This window comes from Zootermopsis nevadensis, unplaced genomic scaffold (assembly GCF_977971745.1).
Source record: "Zootermopsis nevadensis isolate Lab colony 2312 unplaced genomic scaffold, Znev_1.0 Znev_ptg000027l, whole genome shotgun sequence".
NCBI lineage: Eukaryota > Metazoa > Arthropoda > Insecta > Blattodea > Termopsidae > Zootermopsis > Zootermopsis nevadensis.
The window spans coordinates 1,367,400-1,386,177 of NW_028259159.1; the positions used below are offsets into that span (position 1 = coordinate 1,367,400).

An 18,778-nucleotide genomic window follows, 5' to 3' on the forward strand; every position below is an offset into this window, starting at 1 on the left:
GCTTTCTTAATTTTTTGAATAATAAACAGTGCTTAAGGTATGGCGCAGCACAATATTCCATATTTATATAAATATCAGTCAACATAAAATATTTTCAGGAAATATAGCTAAATTATACCCTATGTATTGTTAGGGAAAGAGGGTGAAAAATAATTAGTCAGACTCAGATAAGTGCATCATGAAATTTTCCTTATTAAAAGAATCAAGTGAAACCAAGTGTAAAATTTGAGGTTTTCACAGCGGTGAGTATGAAGATTGCTGTCTTCAAACCAAGTTATTTCACTAAATCATTGCTCTTCTTATTCGATGACACAATGAAACACAAAATTAAGTACATTATTGCACCAATGTCTGAACTCATCTATTCTCCTAGATTCCAGGACCTAGAAAGTAATGCTGAGTGAGAGAAGATGTCTACTTTTCTTTGTAACACTGCATATTTCTCTGAGATCCATTTCAATATTAACCACCGATCTATGTCAAATTCTTCCAGGTGGTCCATTTCCTTGAGTTTATAAATGTTCTTTTCTTCTTGTAGTCACAAGAAAGAATACAATTTTAGGCCACTCATCTGTGAAACATTTCTCCGACCAGGTACATCTTGTAAGTGAACACATCTGGTGTGATGACTATCTGGTGCGCAGTTTCTACCTGAAGAACCTGAAGACGGGCGAAACTCGCACAGTGACACAGTTTCACTTCCTGTCCTGGCCTGATTCTGGTGTGCCTCTCTCCACCAAGGCTCTGCTTGAGTTTCGCAGGTCAGTTCATTTTTAGTAATGAAACCCTTAAATTCTGGCTAAGTAATTAAATTAATGCTTCTGTAACATTAACAAAGTTTCAGAGATTGTTTCTACTTCTGCCTGTAGTCAGTTGACATTTTTATAGTGACATGTTGCATTTTTGTTACTTCTTTCACAATAGCAGTCACCCCATTATCTATCAATTAGCATATGCAGGTAGCATAAAGAGTCAATCAGTGTTGTTTGCATGTTAGATAGAATTAGTAAAATCAATAGAGGATTTGGAAAATTTGTAGGCATTTCACATACAGGAGTATAATAGCTTAGCGACTAAAGTCTGTCTGCATCAGTGGTTGGTACCAGTATGTGTATACTTTGCTGAAATTGAGGCAGATATTATGAAGTCGCACTGTGATACATGTATCACCACATGAAGCAACATATGATAAAAAAAAGGTTGGCTGAATTTGAGAAAGGGTAAGAGGTTGGCAACAAGGATAATTCAAGAGGTCTAAGACTGCACTTTTGGGTACAAAATACATTTCAAAGGTACATGCTCCCTCCACCATCAGGGCCCTGACGATAATGGCAGCAAGAACCTATTAAACATCGGTAGACTTCTAGTAGGTTAGATGAAGCCGCAACCCAGAAGAGTCATATTAATACTACCAACCATCAGAACCTCAAATCCTAAGTTAGAATAGATAACGCAAATAAACTTCAAAATCATTTCCAGGTATAAGTGATCACCTATTATAAAGTTGTTCCACATTTTGTAGAATTTGATATCGAGTGAGATTTACGAAAATTAAGATACGTTCTGGAAGTAGGTGGTAATAGTTATTTTGTAATCTGTGAAATATCCTTCGATCGATTCGATCAGCCCCGCTTTTTGAATGCGGAATATCGACCAATCATATTAAGAAACGCCGTAATCATACATCGATCAATTCGATCGACCTCACTTTTGTTGGCACAACTGAATATCGACCGGCGATAACAAGAAATGTGGGCGGTATAAATAATGTTAACGTTAGCGTGCAAAAAGTGTAAGCTGTTATTGCAAAAATGTTTTCTTTGGTTTGATTAACGTTCTGCATTTAACCATTGCACTGTCGCTTTAAAAATTACTTTTAATAAAATGACGTTACATAAGTGTTTAGCTCGTTCAAAAGAATATTTATGTATTGGCTAACTTAACTGGTGTATTAGATCCTTAAGGTTAACATTTTTCTTCCCTTGGAATACATTTCATACTTACAAGGACAAGGGAATACCCTGAGTTCTGTCAACAAACATTTTTTTATAGAAAACTGGATCAGTAGAAAGAAAGAAAACAATGTTTAAAAGTATGTTATTGTATTATGGCGAAAAGTATGGAGAGTATATTATGCATTGATTCAGAGTGATAAAAGAGGGATAGAAAGTAATACGTTTGTGCTAAATTATTATCATGAAAAATTACATTATAATTACTTCAAATAAATAACTCAGAATACAAAAAGTGACATTCACACTAATTTTCAATAGATTTATGTCAGCATAAATGTTAACACAATATATGTATTGTGAAATTTGAAGAAAATTGTACACATTAATGTGCATATAGAGGACATTCATCTTTCATTCATTATCATTCAAAACTTCATTGCATTTATTACTGCCAAACTCTTTTCTCACAGGAAGGTGAACAAGTCTTATCGTGGTCGCTCCTGCCCCATCATCGTCCACTGCAGGTTAGTTTTGGCAGTCTGTGTACAGGTTATATGAAAATAACACGTCAGTAAAGCTAATACAAGTAAATCTGTATGATTGAATATAAATTGTAACAATAATGCACTTACAATTCATTAAATATTATGCTTTTTACAAGTGGCAGGACAGTATCTGATTTTCAATTAAGGCCTTTCAGAAACGGCTCTTGTACAAACTTGCAATCTGTTATTTTATTATGAGTGTAGTTATATGTTTTACACGTGTGTTTGATGTCAACAATAATCAAATCATATACTTTGTTTCACCAAGATGGGCCATTAGATTGACTCATGTTGGTCTCAAATACAAAACTCAGTTTTATTAAAATGTTTGCATACCAACATTTTTCAGGAAGATCTGAGATAAATGAGAGAAACCTTAATTAGGACAGCTGGTCTCCCAACCTAAATTCAAATCGGAGCCAATCTGAATACAAAGTGGTAGTGCTAACCACTAAACTCATCTGCTACTTTCAGTTCATTTTGTCTTTTAGATGACACTGTCCCAAAACAAACTCGGTACAGAAGAAAATAATGCTTTGCTTCCGTTAGTAAATGTAACAGCTAGTTAACAGTGTTTTATCTGTATTTACTAATAGATTTAACACAAAACTAAAAAGACTGATTTGTGTATGGGCGGTGCCCAGTTTGAATATCCATTCCTGTCTGAGTCTTCTTTTGTATTCTTTTTCCCCCTCCCCAGATGAATGCTGTGACAGGCAAATCCACAGTTATGCCATGCCCATTAAATGCTGTTGATACATAGTTGTTCTAAACCTGCATATGAACTGCATATTTTATTTTCATTTAATCAGGATTACAGAATTATGTACTGTGATTGTTTCAGTGATGGGGTAGGTCGCACAGGCACATACTGTCTTATTGACATGGTCCTCAACCGCATGGCTAAAGGTGCTAAAGAGATTGACATAGCCGCAACATTGGAACACATCCGTGACCAGCGTCCTCACATGGTAAAGACAAAGCAGCAGTTTGAATTTGTATTGATGGCAGTCGCAGATGAAGTACATGCTATTCTGAAGGCTCTGCCTTCACAGCAACAGCAGCCCTCTGTATCAGCAGCTTCTGTACCCACAGCCACTTCATCCCAGCAGCAACAGTAACTTGATAGCATGCAGGTATGATATGCTATAACCATGGCCATCCAGTGGCTCATAGAGGAAATTATTTGAGGTGCTTATGTCCTATCCATATTTCACTCAGTCAGCTCCTTAATTCCACTCATGTTATGATTTAAATTCTGGTTGTTTAGCTTCTAGTTTTGGAATTATTTTATTACTGTGCCATAACATAACTGGCATAAACTCCATATGTCAGAAGGGAGGTGGGACATTAGGAATTTTTGGGTGTGCCTGTTAATTTATAGTTTTAAGCCTATATTTATTTAACTTAAAATAATATTTACTTTAATGTTTATCTTTATTTTCTGACTACTACATAATATCAAAAGCTATGTTTAAAGTATGTGATGTTTGTCTTTAATATAGTAGAATATTAAAATATTGAAGTAAGTTTCTTTCCTGCTTTCCCCATGGCTCTACAGTTTTTGGAGAACCTAGACCATTTTAGGGGAGGTCAGACAAAGTTTAACAAACTAAAACATATTTGAAAGGTTAGTTAAAATTAATTTGAAGTTTATAATTTGGTATGGTTCCATTTTCCATGCTAAATTTTATTTTGACCTGCATACACTAGTTCTTCATACCATAACAGATTGGCAGGTTTGGAATGTTTGTGTACAGACTTGCAGTAGGATTTTTATGAATATTTTCTTGTAACGGATATATTTTCCTACATTTTTCCAAATGCATGGTCAAAGACCATCATAATTGTTCCTTGTCACATATTAAATTTATTTCTTTGTTACATGTAGCTAGGTAGTGATCAATAACAGGGGGATACTGGTATTGGTTGATACACTACTGGTTACTCCATATCATAAACAAGGCTGCCTTGATCTACATATGTGCATACTTTTATATAATAACACTCTTTTTAAGTTCTTTATAAATGAAATATCTCAAATAACTACCTGCAGGACATATAATGATGTGTTCTCACTTTCCTAGTATGAAAAAGTAAATATCTTTTCTGATGTACTAAATTTATTGTGAGCAAGGAAGCAAGTATTTGTTGGTCAAAATGATATACAATAAATTCTGAATTGTCATACACCATATGAAAATACCACTTTGAACTGTTTATTTTCTTAATAAAGTTAATTTGGTCATAAAGTAATTAAAAAGTATTTAAATAAAAGTGAGAAATTTTTAAAATACATGTGCATGTATGGAAAATTATCATTAATGTGTCCAAAAAGTTAATTAAATTATTTAATTCAGAAAGTTTTAAAAAATTAATAAAAGATAGAGAAATTCGTTTTACAGTAATTATGCCATGACAGGGACAAGAACAGAAAAAGTGGATGATATTATTTTTACAAATGAATAATAGTAGCAACATGCAGATGCAAAATTCAACACATGGATCTGCCTATAAAAGCTCAATAATTAAATATAAATTTTCTATAACTTTTATACTTGCATATGCTGAACACTTGATATTAATTCCTTTGTCATTACAGTACCTTTTCCTTGCCTTAGGGATTGACAAAAAAAATCCCACACTGAAGAAGATACACCAAATCCATTTTCCTGAATCCTATACACTAATTATATGTGACATAAACCTTAAAGAATTTCCAGACATCTTGAATTTCTGGGTGGTTGTGGAATAGCTGCATGATGTCCCTTTTATTTAAAGTGAATGCCAAAATAATTATCTTTGGTTATACTTTAAGATAGGCATACCAATCCAAGTTAGTTACTTTGAAAATGAGTGAAGATGAGGAAATGTGAAAACATTGACAGTGTTTGGGCATTTCCTTCTGATAAGTAGGTAAACAGATTCACACTATACCTGTTATTCATGGTAGTTTTGTTGCTTCAGTCTAAACAAACCAGGTGCACAAATTACAATGTCCGGAAAATAAATTGTGGTATTTAAGTTAAAACATGCATAAGTATCACAAGTTGTTGGGTATATCTGTATGCCCAACTTTTACTTTACCTCATTTCTACTATTCATTAAGTTTTGGCTTTACTAGGGAAGTTTCCATGTCACAAACACAGTATTGCTCAGTGTGAAATTCTCCAAAATAGTGCACATGAATCTTCCATCCACAGAATATGGTGACTACCAAATGTAATTTTATTTTTTACTTTTCTCAACAGCATCTGTTTAAATTAAAAAAGGGAAATGGTTATTTATACTAAAGGCCTCCAACAAATATTGAGTAATATTTCACAGGCTGAAATTTGATTTTAATTCTTATAAAAATTCAAAATCACATTTGAAATATCATATCTAGATTAAATACAATGAGTCACAATGATTAGGAAATAAATGGTACTCTGAACAGTAAAACTTTATATGTATACAGTTGACAATGAAGTTTTAAAGAATAATGTTTGATAATATGACAAATCATCTTAACTTAACTTAGAACTGTATTGTCTTCAAACACCTGCTTCAGAATTTTTGTAAACTTAAGAAAAACGTTTGACCATTTTGTGATTGTTTTCTCCTGGTAACCTCAAGCCAGTCTTTTATTGTTAGAAATGGATAATCTATTAAACCTCCATAAAATGATTGTTACATGTCTCCAGTACACTCCACCAAATCACATCTGCATGGTTTCATAGTGCAATTCAATTATCACATAATTAAGGAAATTTTGGTGAAATATTGTGCTCTTTGACTTTTAATGAGTCACAGGACTTGAAATGGTGGAACAAAGTATGAATGAAGGCTGTGGTAAAATGGAAGGAAGTATACTTTGTCAAATTAAACTGATAAATTAGGTTCAAGTAAATATTTCTGCCCAGCATTCTTGCTGCACAATGAAGGTATATAGTATATTAAATGTAGTGTCACTTGTGGTACTCAGTCCACTCCTTCATACAGTCTCCATTTGTAAACAGTTTCTAACCTGAAAAAAACAATTTATATATATATATATATATATATATATATATATATATATGAGCATTCCTCTTGGATGAATTATGTTTTATTTCTTGTGTCCTTCTACTTGCCCTGTGCACAGTGTGCACCAGAAATGCAGCAAGTTCTAATAGGAAAGCTGCAAATATATCATAATAATGGTATATTACTGTTGCTGTATGACATTTAATTTAGATATAAATGTGATGCTTTAATTGTGAATATGTAGATAAATATATGTAATGTTAATTTATGTCATGATATAAGAGAACAGTCATTTACTTTCCAAGGTAAATATTAGCATAGAAATAACATATATTATCTTATATCTACATAAAGAGTGACTGTTATTTATTAAAAATATTTATATTTGAACTGTTGCAACAGGTTGGCTTTTGTGTAAGGAAATTTCTTTGCAGTGAATTTGATTTCAGCAGAACAGTAAGTAAATTTTCAAGGCCAGTACTGTTGAAATAGTTCTTTAACAGACATGGTGCAGTATAGCATAAAGACTAATAGTACTAAATTCTGTGTCTTTTATGAAAGATATTCCCATTCACAGAGTTGCCAGAAATATTTATTATAGTGTTTTATGCATTCAAATCGAAATGTTATGTTTCAAATGTGTATTATCCCCAGTGTATTGGGTTTTCCTGCAGTTAATATTTGTGTCAGGAAGCTTCAGTCACTTAAGTTCTCACTCATACCATTCCAGTATCAGGGATGTGTTGTCTTCATATTAATTGTGGAGCACGTATGGTTCAGTAAGAGGAAGAAGCATTAGTAAGTAGGTGAACAACCATACTGTGAGAAAAGTTACAAACATTATTGCCCTGTAAAGTGTTTATTTATTGGAAAATGAGTAACACTAAAGTCTACAAACTTTCTATTGTAAACAGGTTCACTTATCACTCAATACTTTTTCCAAATAAAATCATCTATTAATGAGATGTTGACACTGCTTTTGATTGATTAATCTTTCAGTGTCAGTTATAATTTCTGTTGTTGAAATCATTCATAAATGAGGCAAGAAGAATAAAGGCATTCTGTACAGCCTACCATCTGTTATTAGTCCTATTCGTTAACACAGTAATTATAAAATAAATTAATGAATATGTAGTATTCATGTTAGGATGAAATTTCATTAGAAAAGCAGATTTTAAAGATAAAAGTTTCTAATAGAAACATCAGGATTAAAATCTGGTGAAAGTGTTCACATAAAAATTGCATTAGGAAATAATCTGTTTATATCTTCTGAAGAATTTAAATTCTTGAAAGTCCTACTCTATTCCTTCATCATATTCATTAATTGCAGTGATTGTGTGGAGGAACATAGCACAACAAATTCAAATTGGGCACTGAGTGAGTTCTCAGTTTTGGTGAGTTCTCCAATCTTGCTGGCTTTCATCCCCAACCTCCTAAACAGGTTCTGTCACATTAGCTGCTGCAGGAAAAAAAGAAATACTTTGTTAGCATCAAAAAATTAAAAAACCATGTATGCCTGGGTGGTGTGCTTTATTTATTTATAATTTCATATCTTTCATGAAGATTTGATGCAATATTGGTTCATATATGAAATCTTCAGTCCTGATTTGTTACACAAGATGTGCGGTTATAATTAAAGAAATCAATCATAATTTCCTTCAGCAGAAGGAAGGGATTTCCTCCATGAAGAGAGGATAATATTCATGTATGTTAATTAGCAGTACTGTGTAAAATAATTAAGCTTGTGTTGTTTCAGTAGGATTATGAAGTTCTGTATTGAATCATATTAATCAAGTACTTCAATGCATCGTCAAACTAAGCATAAAATATGAGCCTACGGCATGCAGTGTTACATTATGTTACTAAACTGTACTTTGTAAACTTGTTGGGATAGTCTGTTATTGATATTGTTCTGTGACGTGGATGTAAATTATTTTTGGCATATTGTCTTGCCAATCAAAACCATTTAATGTTGTTTGCTCGTGCACCAGGGACAGATTGATGTGGCAAAATGGTGGTAAAAGTGTAATGAAAATTAGATGTGTGTACTGTGCAGGACTGTTAAGTGTGTCTGTGGAAGGAAGCAGGGCAATGAAGGATGGAAGTGCAAGGGTTTTGACTAGAAGTTGCATGCTTATGTGACTACTACCAGACCAAAACACATTTACTAATGGAACACATGACACACAACTCAGTCTTCAAATAAATGGTTTTTGAACTGAGATAACACTGCACAATACATACTGCAAACTTCCCTATTTACTCCTAATGATACATACCTGCTCTCCCCTCCACCTGTAATACCTATCAGACCATTACAGTAGATCAGTAATTATTAAGAATGCATAGAGCTGTACCTCTCCTATACATCTTTATTGAATAGTGGTTAGTTACAGGTACAGTTATAGCTTTACATTTTAAGATTTAACTGCAAAGCTATGGGTGTATCGAGTTGACAGTGTCTGTTATTTGAAAATAAGTCTTATGTTACAATTATGTAGAGAGCTGTAGGTGTTTGTTACCAATCCATTCTTCGCCCAGATTTCTCACATTAGCTGTTTAAATAAAATACTTACATTTAAATATATAATTCTAGTAGTGTGTAGCCATTTTGCAATAACCTGTAACACTATTGATCACCACAAAATCTCTTTTTGGATATGAAGAAAATACCAAGGTTAGTAAATGCTGTACACAGCTTAGTTGGGTTGTCAATTTGTTCTCAAGAGTTTGATTCCTGCTGACCCACAGGCAAACATCACTCAAATATGCTGCAGTGGGCCTATATCTTTGTTGTTGAGAAATTGAATTTGGTGAATATTAACAAAATTTCATTGCATATCCCTGGTCCTCACTTTACATGTAACAAGTAAGAAGCCAATAATTGCTACATCATCTGCCCTGCACATAATTTTTAAGTTTCCATGACTTAACTGTTTATCCTTTACCTTGCCTGCACCTTTGTTTGGCCTTTGTAGGAGAAACCAAAGACTGACAAAAACTGCAATTATGTAAATCATGAAAATTATTATAATTTTCTTTACATTATTGAAACATTACTTGATGTAAACTGAATGGAGCTGTCCTCTCTTCTCTTCTTCACACACAGAGTCCCTTGTACCTGAGTAACAGTGTTTTGGTGCATTACCTCTGCAAGTGAAGATGTTATAAGACAAATATATAGTTTGGTTCCCCAGAAATTTATCCTTCTACTTGTGCCACACTTTCTCTGTTGCCTTGTATGAATTGTATAAACACTGATGATGTGTTTATTTTAAACTGTATTGTGAAGATGTAAATATTATATATACATATATCAAATTCTAATACTGAATTGTGAAGTATAGAAATCTATATTTTTGTGGGACATAACAAATTCCCCTTGGCATGCATTACCTGGGTTACAATTAAACAGTTATTAATGAAATAAGTATTGTATTAGTCTAAATAATAGTACTACAGATAGAAATGCAAGGTGATTTGGTGGAAACTACAGTAATAAATTGTATTTTTGTTGTGACAGCAGAATTTAAAACAAAAAATTTTTAACTGTTTCATTTTTATGCAAATGGTTTATAAAACTTATCTTTCATGGTCTTCAGACTTGAAGGTAAAGCAAAATACCGAAGGAAAATATTTAAAAAGCTGAATAATATATACTGGGTAATTACATTAAGGCAGTTTGGGGGATACTATAGTAACTCTTGACTGTTCAATTTTATTTTATTTTCATCAACTTTTAACTGCAAAATAGGAAGGTGTGTATTTCATACATTATAAAAATGTGATAACACAATGGTCACCAGTTACTCTGGGATCAGGATTTCTTCGTAAGAGGAATTGTGAAATTTACTGTTGGACTGTAGTCAGCTCAGCTGAAGTACTTGCTCATAACTATCACTACATCAAACAGCGTAGATCAAGACATAAAAGTACACTTACAAATAATACAGACTACTTCTTAGAAGTAGCATTTTCTTTACACCAGATAGAATGTTGTTCAACAATGGCTGTCACTGCACACACATTGTGAAAAGATAAAGTTGGCATTTGGAGAGACTGTAATACCAAGTCTTGTCTATGTTATATTTCATCTAGTCCTGAGTGATGATTAATACATCTTTAGAAATTTCATAAAAATCATCAGAAACATAACATTTGTAAAAAGAAAAACAGCTTCAAAAGACTTAATTCTCTTGATGAACAAGTTAGTCCAGATCAGAGGTTGGCAATATTTGTTGTTTGTAAACCTATTCTTTTTAAACCAATCCAAATCCTCACTCAGATGTTGTCAGTCCTGTGATCCTCTTTCTTCACTTGGATTGGCTCTGATCCAAACTAGTGAACTGGATCATTACCCCACTCATTTTTGGTTAAAACTTGGATGTGGCAGTGTTTCTGAATCTTTAACTAGGTTGGTACTACAGATCACAGCATTAAGAAATGCAGCCTATCCTTTGCATTCCCACAAGGAAAATAATGTTTCAAATCCTACACACAAAAATTCAGGCATAAAAGCGACATTCCTTCTTTCCTTGCTGTGTTCATATTGTCTCACAATGGTGTCTTTCCTTTCCTTGGTAGTCAACATTAACCATGGAGATGGCTGCCAGAGGTTGCAAGAGCTCCAGTTCTCCAGTCTGCATATTGATTCACAGTCAACATTCAGACATGGACCTAACTTAAAAGAACACATATTGAGTCATAGACAACCTATGAAAAGTAGTGACAACTTTATGACAAATATTTCTGCGTATTTACTTTAGCTAATGCTTTGTTGACAGGTTTAGAGATCATGGCCCATATAAAGCTGAATGTGCGATCATCTAGGCAGTCGGTTGGTGAACAATTTGCAGTCTTGCCCAGGACCATTACTGATAAACAGGTTAGAGTGCTTAGATGCTGATTTGATAGCAGAATAGATGGTTGAAGTAAACTTGTAGCTCTCTGCTTTGTAGAAATTATCAAAAATTTGTTATCGTAGATTATTTTCATGTTGGTTTTTTAATGGAACTGAAGCTAAAATAGCAAGTTGAAGCCTGTAGCCAGGCTGTATATGATGATTTATTGAAGACCAGTGGTAAGTATAAAAATATTTTTATAAAACATATTGCAACACTATGAGTGATTATATTTTGGTAAGTGGCTAGTAGGTTTAAGCTGTAAATATGGAGCCCTGCTTGTAGCTATCCACCATGTTGAAACCGTGAGAATTGTTTGTAGACTGCTCAGATGTGGAACTTGGAATGTCAGTAGCCTCTGCATCATAAGTTCATTGAAACTGATAGCAAGAGAATTAGTGAAGTTTATATTTTAAGGGAGCACAGGATATTACATGATATACGTTGTATTTCCCCATGACAAATGAAATATATTGATCGGTAATCAGTACTTAAGGACAGGCTTCTTCATGTGTAGCATAATCAAATGAGTAAAGACAATACAATGTGTTAGTAACCATATGCTATGGCATACATGCATATCGCTAAACCATTAGACCCTGGGGTTAATGTCCAGCTCGTAGCACTGTAGTATGGGTTTTAAATATTTTCAAATATGATAAGGGATAAAATTGACAATTTAGAATGAGTTTGCATGAAGTTAGTAACAATAGCAAGGATAAAGAATTAAAATTGGTCATTTAAATTCATCAACATTCTCATGATATGCACAAATATACTTTAACTTATGATGAATGACTTTGCCCATCACATTGATTCTACTGACACAGGACAATAAAACACAGGCACATTCCTTAAGTGGGATTCAAACCCAAGATCCCATTGTTAGAGCAACCGAAGACCCATACATTTTACTGCACAGTCACTGTGATCAACAAGTTTGATTACAAATTATAAATTTTCGTTTAGTATGCAACTTCCTGCTTATTCTTATTCATTAATTACTGAGGGTTGCTTTTACGCAATCCGTCTTCCCACCCACACCCATCCTCAAATAGCTGAAAATAAAAATCACTTGTCCTGAAATCAGCAATATTTGGAACAAGTATCAAAATGGACATAATTGACAGGTAGTTCATAAAAATAAACACACTTGGAGCAAAGTATTTTTATGGAATCTTTAGAAACTTTACATTAATGCATGGAAAATATTACATTTAAAATTCAACATGAAGAAACATCAGTTTGATTAATATGCTTTAGAATTATCATAATGGTCACAGTGACATCTATACAGCCTTGAAGTATCAAGCCAACACTAAACACTCTGTAAGCAGAAAATTGACAAAACAAATGTCTATTATGCAGCAGTAAAAGGCCTTCTTACTTATGGACAATAATAAGGCATGGTAAGAAATTTTACTGGCAAAAATTGTCTTTGACCAAGGAGCTCATTTTCAAACCATTACATTATTAATCAGTAGCATGGTACCATGAATTTATTTGCATCCTTATTTATATATTTAAATCATGCCATCAGACTGGGCATTACTGGTGTTGACTTGTGATACTGTACCTTGAGGAGGTAAACTTCCAAGTAAAATTTGTTTCATTATATAGCCCTTTATTTGGTACCATATGTTTCAATCAATAACTGGGCTTTAGCGATGTATGCCTCCTTGGCATTTTCTTGTGATATTCCTTTCTTCCTGTTCCATGCATCCCATTTGGCCTTGCCTTTAAAGTCAAGAAGTCCTCCAGGTCTTGCTGCAAGCAGAAAGAACAAGGGTCAAATCAGGTTAGAGCTTAATAGCCAACGCCCTGAAATTGTATTCTGTCAGCAGTGGCGATATTTTTGAAAACCATCTTGAACTTATAAAAGTTATTTCGCATTAAGCATCGTTACAACATGTTTAAGGCAATGACTGTTACAGTGTAGTGGTTAGCACTACTGCTTCATTTTCGGAGCTGTCGGATTCAATTTTCAGCTCACAAGCTAGCCGCCTGACTTGGGTCCTTTGTGATTATCCTCAGTCCCTCCAGACAAAGTCCTGTATAATAAATTCATTCCTACAGTCACAATTGTTCCCCTCCAGATAGCACCCAATTCATCATTTGCCAAATCTTCATTTAGTAATATATAGGCTATGCAGTTCAGAAAGGTTTGTTACGTGAATTAAGAACAATTTGGGGAAATGTGGATACTGACACACATTCCTGCTATTATGGGGATCTTGAAACTCAAGAAAATAAAGAGACTAAAACAAAACAATATGTTACCATTAAAATTACTGGCTGAATGAATACAGCCAGGACTTTTTCTTTGATTGTTTGTGATAAATTATGTCATTCCAGCACCCATTTTTATAAAATACAAAACATTAAAATATTAGTAAAATTAGAAAATGAATTAAAACGTATACGTTTTTCAGTTCAATTTAATACTACTGGTTTCCTGTTTGCAAAAAAAAAAATGTAACTTCAAACCCCCTGTCACATTTCAGTACTGGGATGCTTCTATCAGTAAAAGAACTGTGCATATACAAATTTTACATTCAGCTTTTCTGGCTAAAATTTTGTACGCATTTTAATGTCCCCCATGCCACACTATGTATACAACCCATCTCATTCCTCTTGATTCCATCATCCAAATAATAGACAACTGTCTTCTGGGTTGTCCTGGGGGCAGCAAGGACCTCTGAAATGTTGTTAAACGTCTACCAGACCTCACAGCACTACAACCCAGTAGACAGCCGTCTTCATATTTGCTGACATGAAAACCTCAAATCCTTCTTAATCCTAAGATCCACAAATATTTGCGTGAATTTACAGTCATTTCTTATCGTGTACGATGTCAATTCCAGTGTACATACAGAGCACATTGCAAGTTCATAATTTGCAGCTATATAATGATGAACAGAGTGAACACACAAACCGGCTTTCACGACACAAATTCGTAATGTGGGAGTTTATAGGAATTTAAACGCGCATGTTCACGTAGATATGAACACGTCAATAGTTTGGAAAATTACAAGGCAATGTTGATCTATCAAAATAGAGCACGAGAAAAGGGCATGCTGTTTTCCTAGCTTCCCTCCCCACTGTTTGATTGTTACGTCACCGGTAGAAATTCTAGTTTCTGCGATGTTTACACGAATATTGAATAGATCCTCGGAGGTGCAAAGATTTGACAGCACTCTCCCAAGTCATTTCTTTTCTTCAGTACACATACCAAACTCCTTTGTCGTAGAGTACGTTCACGTGTTCAAGAATCATATCTACAACATTATTATTAAAACACTTACTTCTTTAAATTAACTTCTTTTTCATTCCGAGTTACACAGCCCCAATTTGGTCCTGGCATATTTAATCGTAGATGTTTCTTTAATTCTATTCAAACTGGCGGTATAACTACATCATCACGGAATAACACCAAACGTGGACACACAACCATGCCCCTTGCAGAGCTTTGTTTTTCCTAGTGCAAAATTGTTTACGACTGTTTATTATTGAATTTTTGCATACAATTCAATACATTGTTATTCTCCAGAGGTAGTTACTGCCAATTATGTCCCATCACATACAAGAAACACGTTTTAATATAGTTGTAAACGATTAGTAAGTTAGACTTCCTGTGTTACATCACGCTTTCACCACTCTACACAACAGTCGACCTAATGACACAGCAGTACTTACGTGTATTTACGTCACCAATTGAGCCTTGCTTGTAAAGAGAGTACAGTTCAAGAAGTTCGTCTTCATTAGGGGATGTTTTCAGCGTTTTAACGTCTTCAGCCGCCTTGATAAACCTCTGCAAACACAAGAAAGCATAATACCATTACTGGATAAGTACAGTTTATTGACACCGACAGTGTTTAATCTGGGTTTAGCTTCTGTTGGTCCTTCATAAAAGTCCTGTCTCATGCCGAAAAGATTTTCCGTCTCAGAATTACACGTAAATTTCTGGTATTGGCAAGCTAGTCTCGTAGTTTTACTGCCTTCAAAGTGCCGGGATGTTTCGTTACAACAGGACATGGCTACTTCCTTCCACATTTCTCCAGATTCATTATTACGTGTCATATGCCAAAACGATCCCACATTTATTCTAGTTGATAAAGTTATTTTAGTAACCAGTAAACAACTCCGAAGAATTTTAAACACCCGTCTTGACATTGGCCAAAGGGCTTCCTGCGTAAGACAATAAAGGTCAAGTAATTCCAGAATGTTTCGTCTGAACCCGGTCTTGCGGTCAATTATTTAGTACCCACGAACAAGGGGAATGGAATCATTCCACGATGTATGTCATTTACACTTCCCGTTGAAATGAAGCTGTCTTGCTCATCTACTGGTTTTATTAGTTGTTCCGAAAAGAGACGAAAACATTGTACAGTGCATGTATTTTACTTGTCAATTCTGATTTAATCACAAAGATCTACAGCTCATAACATCAGTTTAAAACTAAATCCGGGTACATGTTTCTCCAACTGACAAGTGTTTTTTTTAATTTTAAATGTGGTTGGTTTACCATCAAAAATCTTGCTCAAGCCACGATCGCCCTAGGTGAATATGCTAATGTTCACTCGAGTTACAAAGCCATGAAGTGTTTAGACAACTGAAAGATTCCATACATGAACGTAAAGCACGTGTTATGTGAGACTTGTTTGTTCAGTAAACATTCTTGTGTGGCTTGTGTTCGATATCCAGTAACATAATTTCAGAATACGGCTCCAGAACCCACCGAGCATTGTGTATGTTGTTAGTCACTCGCTGTGTGGTGCAGGATATTTTGAAAAGTCGATTGTATACTCGGCTTATCAATGAACAGCCCACGTTCTCTATGCAACCCTAAGGTTTATCCCCGTTTCACAAAATCCCGCCATCGGACCCTATCCTGAGCCAGCTGCGTTTATCTTATCATATTATTGTTTTAAGGGCAAAATAGATTGCCATTGCATCACAGACATGTTAGTGTGCCTACAAGGCAAATAAGAGAATTGTCTACTTTAACCGTAAACAGTGCACGAAGTTCAAAAACTCAGTTCCTGTCTCAAATAAATGCATCTTCATTACAAAGATAACCTGTTAAGGCTGTTTAAATAAATACAGAGCAGCACGATACATATGAGAATAATTTCTCACGACAAAAGTTCGAAGTGGGAACCTCCCGAATACGAAGCAAAGGTTTTAACTGCAGCATCCTCAGATCCATTTACTTTCCATTTTAATATTATCCCCCACCAACAGATCTCTCCACTTCTGGTTTTCCGACTAAATTTCTGTTGCACTTTTTATCTCTCCCATGCGTGTTGCATGCCCTAGCCATTCTCCATGACGTCACTGTCCTAATATCTGATGGAGAGTACAAATTACAAAGTTCCTCCTTGCTGTGGTGTCTCCAGCCTCCTGATATATGCCATCTTCTAGATCCAGTCTTTTCAGCACCCTATTCTTATATACCCTCAATCTATGTTATTTCCTTAGAGGGAATGAGTACTAGATAACCGACTATTACTGTGCGCAAAAAGTGAAGATTTCTGTCTTCTGGGTTGTTGCGCCGTGTAGTATGGTCGATGTTTACCAACGTTTCAGAGGTCATACTGCCTCCGTCATCAGGGCGATGAGTATGAAGATTTCTGTCTTCTGGGTCGTTGCGCCGTGTAGTATGGTCGATGTTTACCAACGTTTCAGAGGTCATACTGTCTTCGTCATCAGGGCGATAAATGAGCCAATTCGCTCATTGACGAAGGCAGTGTGACCTCTGAAACGTTGGTAAACATCTACCAGACTACACAGCGCAACAACCCAGAAGACAGAAATCTTCATACTCACAGCTGTGAAAACCTCAAATCATACGTGTGCAAAAGTATTTACAAACAAATGCTGATAAGTTCAAGTATTTGTCTTTATATCGTACGCATTGCATTCTTCGTAAAGATGTAAACGTAATTGCAAAAATGTACTTACCTCGTCCAGGGACATTGTCGGAAACCGTCACTCTTTCCTGTATTCTGAAGTAAATCTTTAGCAATACGGGATTGTCTGAAACGGAAGTCAACAATTTTAATGCCTGCACTGCTCACAATAATTAGACCATCAACACAATTTCAATTACTTGAACAAAAAACTGACCGCCGGTCCATTCAAACTTAAATCAGAGCATTTGAAATGGTGTTAGAAATCTCCCGTACTGTTATGTCGGTGGATCAAGGAAATTAGCATTCGTAATTGACGTGGAAAAAATATGTTTTAATTGAGTTGAAATTGTACATGTTCGGAGGTTTTCGGGAAGAAAGGCTGAAGGCAACACAGATTTCGTTTTACATAAGATGTTCTTACTGAGGAACAAACATATGGGGCATATTTGATACGAAACTCACTGGTCTCGGAATTTGCCGATCGTCTAATATTAAACCGCGGACCGCCGGTTGACAAACACTGCTGCATTCACGTTTCACAGATTGAATGCCAGTAAGTCAAATCACTCATTATTTTTAAAACTTGGCAATTTAAAAAGACGAAGAAAATTCGTTCTACGCAGTGACACATGACGGGTCAGCTGTTCACATGCTTCCAGCGAGTGCACATTAATATTACTCAATCACTTCATGCTTTCATTATATAACCGTTTAAAGTAGAAGTATCAGTATACACCATACTTACCGCTTAGTAGTCTGAGTGATGATTCTGTCACTAATGTGTGGATCGAACACTTGGGAACCGTAATAAAGAAATTCTAACGACGACGCCTGGTTGGAGCCAGCCAACGCCAAAGCTTAGCTTCGTCTCACTGTGACAGTAACGAGCGTGGCTGGCTACAAACAGCTTTTCCATCGGCGCAAGCGCTAACCTTGGTGCAATGAACAAAGCGAATCGTTCTCAGAGCGGTAAGAGCAAATGTCGCCCTGGGCTCAGTAACATAAATAAACGTGAAAATTCTTAAACAAATACAAAAGACAGGCAATCCGAAATTATTCTTCGCATCCGTGTTCATTTCCAATTGATTTATGCACTGGTCGGATGATGAAATTACATTATCAATTTCATTATCAGTACAAATATCTGCATTTAATCCAAAATTTACATAGTTATTATTATATTGATGCTTCTGACACGACCCTAAACAACACTTCTTCCTCGATTTTCCACTTCACAATTCAGAATCATTCATCATAAAAGCATCATGCACAACTTTACGCTAATTCGTTGCGAGCCCTGCACGCCAAATTGCCGAATTTTGTCGAACGTCCTAGTTCCAACGCGTTTATTTGAATCTGCTGTGGAATGCTTTTGCTGAAAAATCTATTTTCCCCTGTCATTCACTCTGCCGCCATTTAATATTGTTAAATTTCTTATCTACCACCGTGAGGAT

At 35.0% G+C, this 18,778-nt stretch overlaps 2 protein-coding genes across 4 annotated transcripts in view; one reads left to right on the forward strand and one right to left on the reverse strand.

Moving 5' to 3' along the window:
- IA-2 (tyrosine phosphatase IA-2) overlaps window positions 1–13,018 on the forward strand; it is a 62,629-nt gene extending 49,611 nt beyond the window's left edge. Inside the window, exons 21-24 of one of the 2 annotated variants that reach the window (XM_022061351.2) lie at window positions 595–761; window positions 2,426–2,479; window positions 3,345–3,636; window positions 11,293–13,018. In XM_022061351.2, the coding sequence (XP_021917043.1) occupies window positions 595–761; window positions 2,426–2,479; window positions 3,345–3,621 (498 nt within the window). In that variant the 3' untranslated portion in view covers window positions 3,622–3,636; window positions 11,293–13,018. Of the gene's footprint in view, window positions 1–594; window positions 762–2,425; window positions 2,480–3,344; window positions 10,053–11,292 lie in introns of those variants that run through there. The other variant, XM_022061349.2, reaches the window with a different exon arrangement.
- On the reverse strand, window positions 12,563–18,229 carry LOC110828555 (acyl-CoA-binding protein homolog). 2 transcript variants are annotated; one of them, XM_087356739.1, is made up of 4 exons: window positions 18,070–18,229; window positions 17,374–17,448; window positions 15,106–15,220; window positions 12,563–13,176 (listed from the first exon to the last, which is right to left on the reverse strand). In XM_087356739.1, the coding sequence occupies exons 2-4, from the start codon at window positions 17,386–17,388 to the stop codon at window positions 13,034–13,036; spliced, it is 273 nt and encodes a 90-aa protein (XP_087212865.1). In that variant the 5' UTR covers window positions 17,389–17,448; window positions 18,070–18,229; the 3' UTR covers window positions 12,563–13,033. The 2 variants fall into 2 exon arrangements, with proteins under 2 accessions (XP_087212865.1, XP_087212866.1); XM_087356740.1 differs by lacking the exon at window positions 18,070–18,229 and adding an exon at window positions 17,787–17,910.
- Window positions 18,230–18,778: the final 549 nt, after the last annotated feature.

What these genes read in the sequence shown, in the direction of transcription:
- LOC110828555 (XM_087356739.1), bottom strand. An exon ending in AATTGGTGACGTAAATACAC is followed by an intron (nt 13,177 to 15,105) that starts GTAAGTACTGCT and finishes TTCTGCTTGCAG; the next exon opens with CAAGACCTGGAGGACTTCTT.